General features: G+C 34.9%; 1 protein-coding gene across 7 annotated transcripts in view; it reads right to left on the reverse strand.

The window, feature by feature from the left end:
- Positions 1 to 17,971, reverse strand: part of LOC147907164 (neurobeachin-like) — a 139,137-nt gene that overhangs the window by 95,367 nt on the left and 25,799 nt on the right. Inside the window, exon 2 of one of the 7 annotated variants that reach the window (XM_087413917.1) lies at positions 13,557 to 14,065. The exons of the other annotated variants lie outside the window; for them this stretch is intronic. Within the exon in view, the coding sequence (XP_087270043.1) occupies positions 14,063 to 14,065 (3 nt within the window). The 3' untranslated portion in view covers positions 13,557 to 14,062. Of the gene's footprint in view, positions 1 to 13,556; positions 14,066 to 17,971 lie in introns of those variants that run through there. 7 annotated transcript variants of the gene reach the window in all.

The following is a 17,971-nucleotide window of genomic DNA, read 5'->3' on the forward strand; positions in this document are numbered from 1 at the left end:
ATCGGCAATTATCATACAATCGAGAGCTGCAATTTAAAATACAAAAAACGTGTGCATATTCGCAGCGATATTCAATGTGAATAATATTTGGACGAGGCTTGAAAGTATACTACACTATAGATGCATCGCGAATCTCTGACATGCAATTGCTATAATCCTTTGTGACATCGATGGCGCAGGATTCGATTCGCCCGACACGTGATTCCGATTACGTAAAGGCGTAACGGAGAGGTGGATGCGAGAAAATACGCTCAGTAACTTGAGGCGCGCGTTACCACTTGCTCTTATGCATCGATGCATCGATGCAACGATGGAGTGGAATACCTGAAACCATGATCCACGCATAAGTTCCCATGAACGCGAAGCCTTTTCGAATACGGAAAACAACGAGAAATACGAACAAAAATTTGGAATAACGGCGACGCAACGAATTCAATATAAATTCTAAGGAAACGCGCGGTTTCACTTTATTTCGAACAATGACGAAACTAATGTGCACAGACATACGCAAAAGATTGTATCACAAATATAAAAAGTATTTGAATGTATGATAGACAGTGATAAAGTAAAGCGTTCTTCTCATTTTCGATATATATATATATATATATATATATATAAAATATTCATCATTTTATAAAAACTCTCACTATTTCTTAAAATACGTTGTTGAAAAGTACGAACATAAAAATGCATGTAATATATTACCATTATGTTATATAATGTTATAAAAATTTGTGATATTTATAAAAAACTGTAAAATATACTTTCATTATTATAATTTTCCGTGTAATATAAAGATATATTGACGTATAAGTGAAAATATTAATTTTTGCAGAAACGTACACTTTTATTATGTACTCTCTAAATCTAAATCAGTGGATAATCACTGATGATGCCAAGTATGCCACTGATAATCAGTGAATGAAATGTGAGATCTGGTTAAATAATCTGGCTAATCTTTATTGTTTGATCTAACCTTGTTGGTGTAGTGCATAAATTCAATGAATGTGGTATTGGAAGATTGAAATTAACGTGCAAATATCAATATTTTAGTTTATAGTTCAAACATTCTTCTTCTTTTAGTTGAACTTCATTTATTATCCAGTGTCAGTATGTCACTGGATATTAAATGACTATCCACTGATTCAGATTTAGAAAATGACAATTTTATTCAATTTTCATTATAAATTGTGTAATTTTTATATATATTATCTATGTAATTTTACATACTTTTTTACAATGTTTACTTTATAAAGAAGAGTAAAGCATAATATTTCCTTTCGATAACTTTTACAATATATTAAACATTTTCTTTTCAAAAAAATTTCTACTATTCCATAAAATCCTTTAAATTGGAGAACAATTTTATGTAAAACATCTTTAATAGACAATCTTATTACTTAATCAATGTTTCTTATTATTTAATTATGATAATTATAAAGTTTTATTCTGAGGGCGAAATTAAGGTCAGGATTAACCAACTGTGAGCATAAATGAGTTTTCCGCCAATAACTATTTCCTCAATAACTATTTCCATTTGTTCGAGCGAACAATGAAATTAGTTTCATTGTCATCAAATATGTGTTGTATGTTCTTAAATCTTATTAAACGAATCCTTTGTAATGTTTGAAATCTTGACTTACTACAACGATAGTAATTTTTAGCGATTTATTTTATATTCGCGATATCTTCCTGAATTCATGGAGAGTACTTCGAGAAGCGTAGGAGTTACGATAAAATTCTGTAAGGGACATTACGTTCCATCAAGACTGAAGTATGAAAGAAAATGCTTTTCTGTTCTTAAAAGAAAACCGATAACGGATTCTCGCTTATTGATATCGTAGTCGACCGTTACGATGCAAGAGAATCGTACTCTTCTCAAGCGTTAACAAACAAAATAACGGAACTGAATGCTTTATGACACAAGATATGGAATAAATAGCATTGTCCTTTTCTTTGTGTCGCGTTAGAAGCGACTCCAAAGTGAATTGACGTAACTTACACATAATTGATAGATTTGTTGTAAGAAATAACTTGTTTTATTGTAAGAATCTTATTATAGATAGAAATATCAATTTTACAATTTCCTTAATATTGAACGTTATACGCTGTTAAATTCAGTCAAATTATATCCAATTTGAGTTATTTTTAATTATTTCTATAGGTCAATACTGCTCCTACTCAATATGTTATTAATTTAATAATTAAAATAATAAAATTAAACAATTCAAGAAAATGTATTAAATTTGTTTTAAATTTAATTTATTATTTACTAAATACATACTTTAATATAAACGTTGTTTACATTGAAAATTACATTACTAACCACTGAAATAAATTCATTTATATTTTGACATACATGCAAGTTAAAATAACAATATGTTATTTAATTCAAGAGTAGATTGAGTTGCCATTGTTTCTTTGATATCTGACAGTGTATAACAGGATTATACAACCACTTGTAATTGTAATTACTCTCGATAAAGACTATTAATACGCGTATCCCACGCCTGTTAATACATCTCTATTGATTAGCAGTTTCCTAACAACTAAATAATTGCACTCCGCAGTGGCTGTAATCTCGTTCGTATCGAGTTTCCCGATACGATCCAGGATTTGGTGGCGTAAATCCTACGGCGATAAACGTTGCTTCATCCACTTTAGGGATGACTTCCAAAACCTGAGATCAAGATTCAAGATCAGGAGAAGTATTCAACGTCCATATAGATTTCTTCGGAAAGACGTACGAATTCGGTACAAAATGTGCACGATCGCCGCACGATGCACATTCGCTAGTTCTCATTCATGAAGAACACGAGATGCACAGGGCGCAGCGGTACTGTAAATTTGTAACTTTATACATACGTATAGCGAGTTGCGGTGGCGGGAGCCCCGTGAATTTGGTACACGGAGGTTTCCCTCACGGGAACTCCCCGGCCTTGGGGATGTGCGTCGTAAATATTCATTTCCCAGTGCACGTTGTCGTACAGTGCAAAAATAGAGAGAGGGAAGGGTGAGCGAGAACAGAGAGGCACAGCCGTAAAAAGGACTGTAAAATTGCGCAACCGTGGTCGAACATCCGCTTCCCGCGTCCAACCCGATGGGGAAATATTCTCGAATGCTCGATTACGGCTCGAGACATTTGCCCTACATTAGATTAGAACGTTTCTGCGAGGGATGAAAATGGTTCCGAGACCTCGCTTCGGATATATAGACGAAATTAGCTTTCGCGCACTCCGATCCCAAATTACTGTAAATTGACTGATTAAATATCAAGTGAAAAATGAATTATCTTTGTTTGAAATATTTTCATTTGACGTATACATATATACGAAATTAAACCGAGTGCAGATATGTCTAAAGATATAAATGTCTTAGATATAATTATTTTTACTCTAGAAGGGAAAAAAGATATTTAAATAGCAGGATAGAAATATTTGGTACAATTAAAGAAACAATATTTTCAAACTTTAATTGCATACTTTATGTAAAACGCTAACAAAGAAGTGTATAAACTCGTGTGCATTATTTACACGGAAGAGTCAGAGAACAATCATTTAAGATTAAATAAAGCCGACAATTATTTATCAGTTAATGAAATTTTTAATCAAAAGATACTCCAGTTACTTAGCTTTAAACTACAATTATTAACATTCATATATTATCATATATAATAAGTTTTGTTTTTAATACTTAAAATTACAATTTATATAATTGATAATATATAAATGTTAATTATTGTAATTTAAAGCCAATACTCTCTGAATAAAGTCTTCTGTAACTGACAAATAATCTCTCTTCAACTTCAAAATCATCAAAAATATGTAATGTTTTTATCTTAAACGATGTTTATTTTAAACGGTGCGTCCTATAAGTGTTAGTATGGCATAAGCGATTCTCTAAAATCTTTGGAGTGAAATCTAATTCTAAAGTATGATAAAGAGTGACAATTGAGTAAATGTTGAAAAAGAGTGATTCAATTGTTAATTTTTAAGAGTAATATTTTACTTTTTAGTGTTAAATTTTACTCCAAATAATTTATAAAGAGTGTGTGTGTGTGTGTGTGTGTGTGTGTGTGTATATATATATATATATATATATATATATATATATATATGTACATATATCAAACTGTCACACTGGATGTAAGAAATGAAAAGTTATTATTACTCTAATATATTGCAATGATATTGTTTATTTCATGTTTGCCCATTTTATTTCCCATTCTTCTTTATTATTTAATAATGATATAAAATTATATAGAATATCACAAAAGCATGACAGACACTTGATTGTACTATCATTGAAATTTTTGGCTGTAAGAAATAAGCTGTAATAAGTGAAAGATCTCGGTACTTATTCTCCTCTGGCAACGTAATCGCAGCGAATTTACTGATAAAATGCTAAATCTGTCACTCCTTAATCCCGTTTTCGATGGAAAATGAGAAAACTGAATCCTACAGCATCATTACGCCGAGATTGCATTGCGTGAAGCTACAACTTCTCCGTCCGCTGGTTCATTGACTCTATCTTTCTCCTTGCTTCGATCTCTCTCTCTCTCTCTCTCTCTCTCTCTCTCTCTCTCTCTCTCTCTCTCTCTCTCTCTCTCTCTCTCTCTCTCAGCTTCTCTTTTCATCGGCTTTCTCATGATACTACGAAACTTTGTACTTTTGGTAACGAATGAAAGAGCAACATTATGGTGGCTATATACTTCACCGAGAGTCTCTGAAAGCTTCTCTGGCGAACATGGCATAAAATATCGGACCTGTAAAATGCCGCACGAGAAATAACGAGGAAAATCTTACCTTCAAGGAGTACCTACATTAGCTACCTGAAATGTCTTGGCATTCTCTGTTTTCTATTTATATCGTATGGTGAAAGATATCTCGATCTTTAAATGTCTATAAAAACATGCGAGTTCTTTGGTTGAAAGCGAAATTTAAATGTCGCTCGAATGGAGCTTCAACAATTTTTAGGTCAACTTTTTGGGAACAGAAATAAATAATTTAGAGAAACTTTTCCATGCCTCAATAAAAAACATGAGCGCATGCATGGGAGGAATATCCGCTGATATAAAAATGGAAGGTTGTCACACATGGTCGGCCACATGGAACATCGTTGTAAGTTTTTAACGAAAAATTCCAAAGTTCTCGCGTTCCGAGAAACGTTGATTCTTCCCGGGAAGGAAAGAGACAAAAGTTCAAGTGGTATTTCAAATGTCAGGAGGGATAGGAAGCGATGGAAGAAATGTTCTTGCGTTGAAATTAACCTTCATCATGAATTCTGTAAATTTTCAAAGTAGGATACTCAAAATAGCACGAACGTTTCACTGAATTTTGCGCGATACGAACTTGGCTTACTTCATACAATAAACCTGTACTCGTTTCTCTTGCTTAAATATTATATTTAGAGCTTGATGATAAAATCGTTAATTCTCGTAAATTCATTCGAGACAAATTGAAAAATACTATATATAAAGTACCGCAGAGTTCGCTACGAGTTCTAAAATAGAGACAAACTTAGATTTGTGATCAGAACAAGATTGAATGAGAGATAAAGAGAAAGAGAGGAAGAGAGAAAGGTAAAATCGTGATTTGTGCAGAGATTCGATTATTGTCGTAAATACAATATACACCGCATAAATCAGAAACTACTCGTCAAATTTCCATGGAAATCGAATGTTCATGTTACAGCGAGCGTCAAAGTGACGCCGTGGGAAAGCCGCCAGTACGTTTCCCGAGCGAACCCGAAATCGCGAAGCGAATTTAAACTTTTGTTCCAGCGGAAGTTACATCCCGGCAGCCTCGCTTCGACGTTACGTAGCTACGTGGCGTAGCGTAGCAGTGAGACATTAATTCCGATGTTTCGAGCGTTTCCACTCGAAACCATTCCCGGGATAAACGCTGAGCCCCGGGTGAACGCTCGTAATGGTGCGATACGAGCCTTTCTGACATTTCGAGAGCGGCACGAGCCGTTTCGATTTCCGCCGAGTGCATTAAAATCTCTATCGGCTTGTTTATTTGCCGCACCGAACCGCGGCGGACGCAGTGACGTTCGCTTTTGTGTGAGTGTACCTATCACGCCGGATATCGGGAATATCCTTCAATGTGCGCGGCGTGGGAGCACGATTTCTCGTGTAAGAGCGCGGAGAAAACGCGTGATATAGCGCCCGGTCATTCGGCTCATTTGTCACTTAAAGCCGATGTAACTTCGGAAAGATTGCTTCGATTTTTATCCCGATGCATCGACAACAGTCCGATGAAATTCTTGACTACTCCCGCGAATCGATCATATGAACGAATTGGCTTCGTTACATCTTCGAGTCTGAGTTTTAGATCGAGGAAAGCAGCGGGACAGACTTATTACACTCTTATATCCGATTTTCTACATTAACACTAGAAAAGCACTTCTTTGTGCGCTTATTTCGCTACAAAACGGTATGTATGTCATACAGAGGATCGTATTGTTAAAATTGGAAGACATAAAAATTTGTTAAAAAAAAAAGAAACTATTGTATTTCAGCAACGCATTATTTGACTCATTTAGTAAATATTGATTAGTGTAAATGTAACAAATTAAGAAGTAAATACAAACAGAGAATTTTATCTTTTAATTAATTTTAATTAGGTTTACAGTCACTGAGAAAGATTTCTGTGTATCTACAAAATTAAATTACTAATTAATATTGTCAAAGCAAATTTTACGTAATTAATGCAGTATAATCTAGGTAATGACATTTAAATTATTAAAACGCTCACTTACGTACTAGTTTAAGTAAACGTCTTTTCGTTAAATTACAATTTTGTCAACACGAGATTGATATTTGACGTTCGACTTGTGTTAACTTTGGAAAGTTCGTGATGCAAGATCGCGAAATGGTAGAATTCTCACCGCAGCGAATTATTCAACGTGAAATTGCACAAGTCGTCGTCTTCATAAGACGAAAGACAGTCGAGGTTTTCTCGCAAAAGAGCGCTAGATAATTGTACGCGAATGCAACCACTGTCTGAATTCCAGAGAACTCGCGAAGATTACAAATACGGAACGTTAATTGGAGCAGCTCCACCTATCTTTATTCTTGCCGAGTGGAGCGTTGAGTCGAAACCTGGATGTTCCTTAGCAAAATATTTAAAAAAGAGCGCACGCATTCCCTTTAAAATTTTTTTAATTCTCAACTAGATGTAACCAATCTAGACAATCAGCGCAAACTGTGTTGCAATTAACTTATTAATTATAATTAGCATAGCGAAAAAAACGGGCAACATTTTCCAGGCTGCATTTTAAATTATCCTCCACTTCCAAGTTCTTTTATTCGATGCTAATTTGCCTTATTTTTAAGGATGTATTACATATATTTTTTAAAATGAAAAAATGATGAAAAATTTTTTTTTATTTTTTTTATATTGTGTTTGAAAATAATACAAACAGTTTAGAAGTAATTTAGAACCTGGATAAAAAATATTTTAATAAGTATAATTTCAATAATAATAACATTTTTAATAAGAAGTAAACATATATATTTTTTAAATAATTAAGATTAAATGAGAAAATTTTTATTTCAATTATAAAATTATATCATCAAATGTATGTAAATATCGATTTTATTAAAATATTTCATATGAAAGTATATAACATTCATTTTTATACGAAAAGTATACATTTCCAATTCTACTCACTTTTTATAGAAAATAATATGCCTAATATTCTTAAAAATTATTATTACATCATTCTGTGTGCAAAATGTTTGTTATACTAAATTTATAAATGATCGACGTAGTTTTTCGAATTGTAAACCAGACGTTTTTTCTAAATGTCGCTCATCAGTAAAGATGAATCATCATGCAGAGTTCATTGGCATGTATTTGGGAAGAAATCACTAGTAAAAGACGACGTGATCGTGACGAGAGTTATGCGAAAGATAGAAGTTCGCGTAATTGAGTTAGAGCACGGACAGGGCGTTCTATAATTTAAAGATTAAGGCCAAACCCCAAGTATGGCGCCTGCGTCCAACGGTATTCACACCAACGCGAGACGGTCACGCCTTCAAGCAGGTAGTATGCACGAACTGTCCCTTGTACCCAGGTGTATTAGCACCATCTTAATTAAACCCATGCATCCGAGATTATCCAAATCGATTCAGCGCTACCCTGTGCATTATTCCATATGTACTCCCGCTATGCTCACAATAATGTATTAGGTATACGGAACGCATAACAGTAATCCACGTTTCTCTGCTGCTTATCGTATAGTGGAATGGCATCTGAGGAGAAGCGAATCCACGTCACGTCATGCAAAAAGAATTGGTTCAAAGGTGATTAAATAGAACCTCTTTAGAACTCTTAGGTTAAATGGGACAGCGATGATAAATACATTCGTTTAATAATCATTGATTATATATATATATATATATATATATATATATATATATATATATAATATAATATAAGATAACCGGATCTTATGACTTAATATCTAATATGACCTACTCACTGTTTGTGGATAATTACACGGTGAACTAATAGCACTAATAAGTCGTCCGTTTTACTCGATTGCATCAGTTTATTGCTCATAATTTGTTCGTTTTGTTATTATCAGTAAAGCAAAATATAGAATATTAAAAGAGGAAACATTTCTGAATGTTAATAAAAAATGTGAGACATTCAAATATTTATGTAGATATAATAAAGATAAAAAAAAGTAGCATTCCGCGCATATTGAGTACATAATTGGATAATCAATATGACCTAAGTATATATTCTTCTTTTTCGTAAAAAAGTTAGAAAAATAAAAAATAAAATAATCCAATGTTACTTTTATGAGATTATAAGTTTAACATATTAATAGGTTTATCGAATAGAACACAGAATACACATAGAATTATTTTCCAAATAATGGATTTATTTCTATTTTACTTATCTATTTATTACACTTATTTCCATGATGTTTAGCAGACGAATTAAAATCCATCACCTGGAATAATGAAAATCCCCCAAAAAATATTACAATCGATATGTATACATTCAGTATGCCTGTTGGCCATATTGGTTCTTACAAAGAGTTTTTTTTATTTGATTTTAAACAAAACATAGTAACAAAAGTATAAACTGAATATATGTTATAAAATATGAATAATAGAGTTACAATAACATGAAATTAATAATTACTACTGAAATTAATAATTATCTTTTGGTAGCAATAGTTACTTACCTATGAAATGTTACATTACGACTATGACATTCTGCATTCGGCTTTATTGACGATAACAGAATGGACAAATTGAGCAATAAAGTCATCGAGTCAGACAGACAACCTGTACAAACTACTATTGCCATCTGTTAAATTGTGTAATTACCTACTACAAACAGCGAATAGTGTTTTGACTCTGGGCTCTAACTGGACTATACGCTCTAATTACCTCATATTTTACAATACTGCGTTTAGTTTATTTTCTTCACGTTTTATAACCAAAGAGAGGACAGTTTTTATAACATAGAACCAGAGTATAACTAATTTAGACATATTGAGTGTAAATACAGGGTTGGCCATATTCGACGGAAAGATCTGGGCAACACTGTAACTTTTGACAGAGATGTTAGATCGAGTAACGACGTTTCCCATGATTGAAAAAAAAAAACATCTTTCCATCGAATATGGCCAACCCTGTACATCGATTGTTTTTTTGCTACTTTTATTATTTCCAGGATTCTAATTTTGCCTCGTAGAGATAAATAAATAAGTAGATAAGTCAATTTAGAAAATAGTTTTTTTATGTCTGTTTTTTTATTTTTATATGTCAATGTATGAAACTTATAATCATATAAAAGTAACATTGGTTCATTTTATTTTTCATTTCTCTAACATTTTTTTTTATAAAGAGATAAATATATTTAAACCACATTGGTTACATACCTATGTATATTTACATAGGTGCAATGAAAATAAAAAAACAGCATTTAAATCATAAGTATATAAATATGATCTAAATACTACTTTTCCTTAAAATTTTCATCGTACGTATATAAATATTTGGAAATATCTCACATTTTTTTAATGTTCAGAAATATTTCCTCTTTTAAATCTGATCACCAGTTTTCAATTTGAATTCCGCAAAAAAACTAGAAAAGTCGCAAAGCTTAGATAGATAAGCCACACAGATTATCGTATAGTAATCATTAGTTTTATTACAGCGATTCGTATTTTTGATGTACAAAATACAGCTATTAGTGTAACAGCATCGTGAAAATTATACATAAGGCACACAAAGGGACGTGATATATAACGCACTCGGGGAAAATATCGGCAAACATCGAGGATCACGCGGCGCATTCACTCGTACTCTCGCCCTTTTAGATAAGTCTTCTTTTTCCCAGCTAACGGTTTTCGTGAACGGACTACGTGAGATTAGTGTTTGCCGATCCTACGAGTCCCCGACGAAAGCCGCGAAAGGGACTTATCAAAATCCTTCCGTTCACGTCCATAGAAGAAAGGGTGGTGAAGGCGAACGGGGATGGGAGGAACTTTCATCGGATAAAGTTCTTTGCGGTTTCAGAATCGGAAACGAGAGACATCCGGTGGACCTTACTTGCTCGTCAAGACGATGCTAGAGATTTCGACAGGTCGTAGATCAATATTATTTCGCGAAAGAGCTCGCTCGAAATCGGGGAGGAACGCGAAGTTGTTCGTGCACGAGACTCCGTCTATGAAAGATACATACGCCGGCGTGGGCACATACATCTTCCATATAAATGATTCCGAGCACGGTGGTCCCGAGTCACGATCCGACAAACAAAGGTGAAAAAGAATCTCTCTCGCCGACGTTATCCGCGACCGTTCGCTTATCTGTCACTTCAAGTCAACACTCGTCCCGTTGGCGATTCCTGCGGCTGCAAGTATATTACATTGAAATATCGAATGATTTATATATAATTTTTTCGAAATATATATATATATATATATATATATATATATATATATATATCCATAGGTGATTAAATAAAAATATCAAGAAAGTATCACACGATATCTAGAATGTAAAGTACTAATTATTATAATTTTTTAATAAATATTTTTTTAATATATGAGATATATTAAACAGTAAAAAACATTTTGTATTTGTGAAATGGCCCATTCAAGTTTATTAAAATTTCGTGTTAAATTAATATTAAAATTTTTTTTGTTGTCAAAATAATAATTTGGGAATAAATGAACAAATAACATAAAAATAATGTATTTCAAAATAGAATTTACGTTTAAGATAAATGAATACATGTGAATTTGACATATCATAAAAAATTAATTTTACTGAAAAAAAAAATTCCACAGTTTGTTTACAAATTGTGTCAGTATTACTTTTTTTGTATTAATTTTTTTACATTTTACATTTTAAAATTTATGTTACTATTAATATCTAACATATTCATCTTGCGTTAAATTAACATAAAAATTTGAGTGAACTATTTAAATTACGTGTGGAATGTTTTAAATTTTCCAACTATATATGATGATGAAACGTTTTCGCAGTGAAAATAATCGTACATAGAGGATTCAAATCGTAATTTCTTTGATAAGCTGTTACATATAGGAAGCTTTTTATCGACGAATCCTGAATCGATGGCTGCCCGATGAATTAACGAAAAGCGTGTTATCCGAAAGTTATTTTAATCATATTTGCGTGCAGTCTAATTTTACACTATACATATGATGACCGTATATGATTTATAGCGTTTAATGAACATTAAATCGCTATTGGCAATTTATCTCATTTTGACAACCAGCTTACCTATAATTAACATGTACATAAATATTTATCAGTTGCTACCGGGATAAAGTAATGGAGAACTTTGTGACCATACAAATTAACGATAATCTGTTAGAAATAAATTTTGAATTTCGAAGAACGCCATTAATAATAATTTACCATTCAGGAAGTCAATTATTTAACTTTTTTTCTAGGGTGGAAACGTGAAGAGTGAAAAATGTATGTATGTACGTACATACATACATAAAAATGTTCACTTTTCACGTTTCCATTCTAGAAAAAGAATTACATAATCAATACCCAGAATAACGCAATCGCATAAATTGCAGGATGAGTTCATTCGCGTGTTTCGGAAAGTAGGCGATAAAATTTAGATCCACCGAAGTTATAGGAATGTCTGAATACTCCATGCACGTATAATAAAATCCAAGTTTTGGCAGTCAAGCTTACGAATCCTTCATACCTCGAGTTTCCGCTTCCATTCGATGCACCCGAAATGGAAAGGAAGACCTATGAAGGAGAAATTCATGAATATCCTTCTTGAAAGTATATTTTCTTCTTTTTAAAAATATATTGGCTTTTACAGCGTTTTTCGATAGCGAAAATGCTTGAAATGATACGGTAAAACTGCACAAAATGAGCACATTACCGATACACGAAAACCATAGAATGGTGTCTGCCTTATCTTCTCAGAAGAATTGTAGAATCATCACAGGTAATTCACTAAGGAGTATCCGGAAACCATATATTTGTTTTCATGAGAAGAAAATAGAAAAAGAAATTTATTTACTTCACTTTACAAAGTCAAGGAGGGACTTGATTTACAACTTCATTTAGCCACGCATTCATCTATATCTTAATGCTTACTGGCTAATTGACAATCCACTATCAAAATGTTATTATTACCTAAACCTAATATATATATATATATATCCTATTATATATATCTACCTTTCTTATCATAATCTTTTTCATTTTATTTTTAAATTTTAACCTATTGAAACAAAAATTTTTATTCATAATATTACAAACTTCAATATTCAAACAACTTTGTTTAAAGGGAACAAAATTCAAATTTAAAAAAAAGAATTTTAAAGCTTATAGTCTGTACTTTCGGAAAATCACTAAGTCTTTTAAGTTTCTGTGAGTTTGATAAATTTTTATATGTAGAAAACTAAGAGCTGGACGAAGTAAGAAATTTTCTTTCACTTTGTAGATGTGTCACGTACGCAAAAGATACTTACGAAAATTTTTTATTTTCTATCATTAAAGTTTTCTCTATAAAATCGTTTTTTAAAAATCTTCTTAAGATTTTTTCGTTATTAAGTTATTAGCGGATTAAATAAAAGGAGCATTTTGACTTTTATTGATCATAAATCTGTTAAAGATTATCATATCGCAGTTTAAAAAACAGATCCTTAAAGCTAAAATTTTGCTCGGACGAATGATAATATAATTGCCAATTTTTTTTTAAAACATGTAAACATGCTATAAATATAGCGCTACAAACTTTTATTGCAATCCTATACATTAATTAAGCGCTACAAAATATTACTATTATTTAACCTAAACTTTACATTTTTTATTCTACTCCATACCTTAGTTTACATTAGTTTACATATCGTGAGAAGCAAATATGGTTTATAAAAGGCTAAAGAATGGAACTTTTTTAATATCTCAATTAGAAAAATGTGTTTTTTTAATAGCTTGTTCCGTAAATTAATTTTAAATTAATACCGATAGTAATTTGATCGTTTAATTTATCATTAAAAAGTATCGGGGGTTTTGGGACATCACGTTTATTTTTAGAGTCCATAAACTCGCATTGCCTCATAATTAGGTGTATCTCGTTGTAATTACGAGTATCTCATGGGACATAATACATAGCACCGCAGTGCCATGCAATATGCGGTATAATTCATTTTAACATTACGTTACTTCGCACGATATTATTTCAAAGAGACATAATTATCACTTTATTTAAAACCAATCTTTGTCTTTTGTATAAATCATTTTTCACAATCTTTTATTATCGAGAAGTTAAAAGTATGTCGAGAAGTTAAAAGTTTTACATGTTTACTGTTTACGTGACTTTAAACGCAAACAATGCGTTATTTAATTTTGCGCCGTTAATTTCAAGAGAGTACATTACATTACTGTTATTTTCTCGTTATCACGCGATTACTCCATGCAAGACAAATCCAAAGCGTCTCTGACTTGGTCCGACTTGGCGTCTGACTCAGCTACGTTGTCCGGGTATTCGCACACAAGGAACGTCATGCGTCAACGGCAAGAAAGGAAGGATTACTGTAATCATGAAGAATGGTGTAGAATCTTGGCGTCCCGGTTACATACCTCTCTAATGACTTTTCAACAGACGTCATCGCTATGCGATCCTATCTATTTAGAGCGCGTAGGGTTTTACGTTTTTTACTGATTCTCATACATAGCTAACGCCTACCCTTTGAAATCTTACAATCTGCAGTTTTGCTGCGGTATAAAGAAAACGAATTTGCGTTGAAAGTTTTTATTTTCTTTCTATCTCTTTCTTCTTTTTAGCCTTTTGTATTTCAGTGTAATCTCTGAATACACCGAAGCCGACTTCCGTTCTCCCTCGTGCCTGAGAAAGCGTTGGCGTTATCGGTTCACGTTAATCAAATTGCATCGTCACGGGAAGAAAAGGCGAACGTTCGTATTTCAAATTAGTAGTTAGCAACTTACTCCTGCTCTTCCCAGACGGCGAGAAGAGCAGATAAGATGTGCATTGAATTGCGTAAGGTACAAATACGGAGGAATATTCCTTAGGGGTTCTCCGAGAAGAGGTACGTAGCTGCTAATTATGAAAGCATCATCCAGCCCTTGGTGGAATTGCGCGAGTGCAATGGTGAAATTCGTGGATGGTTATTAATATCACATGAGATATCCACATTTCTTGGCAGTCACGGCGAACATCGGATTAAGAATGCTCCAGAGATGAAACGGGATTTCTTCGTCCGCACGAATGCAAACAGATTTTCTTAAACAGCAAAAAGTAAATTGCGCGGGATTTTCCCGTGGTACGAGGGTGTCGAATTAATTGCATTACGCACGAGATGCATGTCAACGACGTAGTTGGCGTTTAGCTGGAGATCTTCTACGCGGAGCTATTAGTATCCCTTCGTGACGACCGAAGTGAAAAGGAACGTACAATCGGGACGTTCTTGGTGCTTGCATTATCCGTCATCATACCCGAAGGCTTCCAATTCAGATTATCCTTTCATGTAGGAAAGACGAACGCCCTTTCATTTCCGAGATGAAATTTCTATTGACGATCGCTGGTAACCTAAGAGCTTGTGAACGAAATTAGTAGCTTCACCGTTTACGTGTGAACCAATAACTTGAAAACGACTCTTCGAGTGACAAAGGACGATGTATCTCAGTTTACGATAAAATTTAATTCACAAGATACTATTAAATATCATGAAATATCACAGAATGAGGAATTATTATAAATTGTAATTCCAACTGTCAGGCGTTCGAGACGCCGTGATACGACAGCGGAGGAGAGATATGAAATTAGCATAAAATTCTTGATAAAATTCCTCGTTGGTCTCCCCGTTTCAAGATAATCTCATTATCGCGAGATGCGTGCCATTGCTTTCCGCAGACGCTTGAATAATTTTACGGCAAGACGGCATCGCCATCTATCTTGGTCGGACGAATATTAAACCTCCACTCCTCAAAAATACAGGGTAGGTCGTACGCTAACATTTCATGCAGCGCAATGTCGTATTTTACGCGGTCGTCTCGCAGAGACCAGGCGAAATAGGAGCAACGACGGGATAAAGCGGAAGAAAGACGTCGGGGCGCGAATGAAAGGGGTGGTACTTGTGTTTCTACGTCAACCCCCGTTGGTGTGACTCTGAATGACCCCAGCTTGTGCATCGTCGGTCGAAGGGGTGCTTTTTCTATACGCTCGTGACACATTCCGCTCGGAGAACGTAGGTGCGGCGCCGGTTTAGCGACGGCACGGTCGATTACACGGCCGCCATTAAAAGCTCTCAAAGGCCGTCAATAAGCCCTGCTTATCGCTTTTCACTCGCTCTAATTGCGTATTATGATTCAATTGCGGTCCGCACGACGCGACGCGACGCGACGCGACACAGGACGTTCGCTCAAAGCGACAAACGTAATAACGAGCACTCGTCGAGTGGAATTGAAACTCGCATTGACGCCGCGTTTGCTATCAACCGATTGTTCGCGCGAACGAGAAGCAAAGCGAATAAATACCTATCAGCAAGGAGTGCAATTTCATCGCTGAAGATCGGACGAATCTATGCATCGACGACGATTGTGACTCGATTAAACACATTTGATTTCACGTGAGTGTTCTTCGTCCTTGGAACGCTTCCCATCATGCCACGTCGCCATCTCTGTTCGTCCCCAATTATACAAAACGTGCTCCGAATGCTCTGGTCGTGCGGAGCGATGCTAGTAGGATTTCCTCCTAGTCGACGAAAGCCTCTAACTGTAGGCAAATATCGAAGAACAGATTGCTCCCTCGTTTCCCTCGGTTGGGAAACGCAAGTGCGATGCTAAGCGGCACGGCGTCGCCAGACCAGCTGCTTTACGGTCCCGAGGGTGCATCCGTGAATTTATCGGGCTCTCAGGGTAGGATACACGTGCAGTAAAACGAACGACATTTTAATACGAGACAAGCAGCGGTCGCGTCGCCGACAGCCGGGAGGAATGGGAGGCGGCCCGAGATTTTATGAGCGAAAACGAGAGAAGATGGAAATTGATAATCTCGAGGAAACGCGTGGGAAGAGCAATCCGTCATGCTGGCATCTGGCATCTCATTGTACCGCTTCTTCCGCGGAGTGACGTTGATATCTCTCATTGTACAATACATCGCCAAACAATCCTCTGTAAAATAGTATTAATGTCGACGTTCCGTCGTTTGTTCCGTCGATAGCTTGTCACGAGATTGGAAATTTCATGTAAATTGCTCGCGTCTCGACGGTAGCAATAACAATGGAGCCGAACGAATTTCAGTGAAATCCACCGCGACGCGCACGGCCATGAGAGAGTTAACTCAAAGGAAGATAGATCGTTGGGCGGTTTCAAAGAGCACATCGATGAAAGATATTTTCCTGGGAGACCGACGAAGCGCAGCGCGACGATGGCGGCGGCGCTTAAACATTTCAATACGGGGTCGTAGATCGATAGATCGATCGTCCTTTATCGGAGCCAGCGCGCAAAGCTAAACTGATAAGGCGCGAGAGAAAAGTCGGTTACGGCCGACTTTTTTTATCGCCACGGCGGCTGGTTTTATTCCGTTCGGGTTATACGGTATTCGCCATACTGTTTTACGTAAACATTGAATGCGATTACCGGGGAATGTTGTGCTAAGGGAAGAATTGGCCGTTCGGCCCGTGACTCGCCGGTCAGTATACTACGGTGGACCACCATCGTATTGGGAACCATCTTCTAGCCTACAGAATATGCAAATGCGGTCCGCATTCTCGACAGAATATCGAACAGTATAATGTCGCGATGAGAGCCACCTCCTGCACACCTGCGCGTCGGATATATCGACAGTTATCTCATCGGGATCAGTTATTCTCTGTAGAAGCTACAACTCCCAGTCGATCGTAACAACAATCGCGTATCAACATCCGCTTCAAATGAGAAAGGAAATTCAATAGAACGACAACAGATTTCGATGGCACAAAGCATACATATTACATAGTATGTACACGCATCTTCATTCTTCGCTTCCTCTTTCTCTTTATCGTTCCCTTCCTTTGAATCGCTCGTCATGCGAAGAATTTGTAGAGGCCATATTTTTATATTTGAGAAAGGTCGTGCAAAGTCTTCTAGATGATTACTTTATTCCTTTGAATATGCGGCGAGCGACATCATACAGTACAAAAACATTTCGTATTTATGTTGGAGACGGTCCACTCAAGTTTTTGTTAACATTTTGTTAAATTTTTGTTAAATTTTTAGCACATTCAAGTGTTAATTTAACATAATGATTATGTTGTTTAAATAGTATGTATTAAATTGATATTCAATATTTCTTAGTGTTAAAATAACACATTTTATTAAGTAAATAAATAAACATAAAAATAATGTAGTTTTAAAACGTAAATTCGAGGATAAATAAATTTTGGGATAAATGAATAAAAGATGTATGTAATAATTCAACATTATAAATGTTAATGTTAC

The sequence above is a fragment of the Acromyrmex echinatior genome, chromosome 15, assembly GCF_024713525.1.
Source record: "Acromyrmex echinatior isolate Ae372 chromosome 15, ASM2471352v2, whole genome shotgun sequence".
Lineage (NCBI taxonomy): Eukaryota > Metazoa > Arthropoda > Insecta > Hymenoptera > Formicidae > Acromyrmex > Acromyrmex echinatior.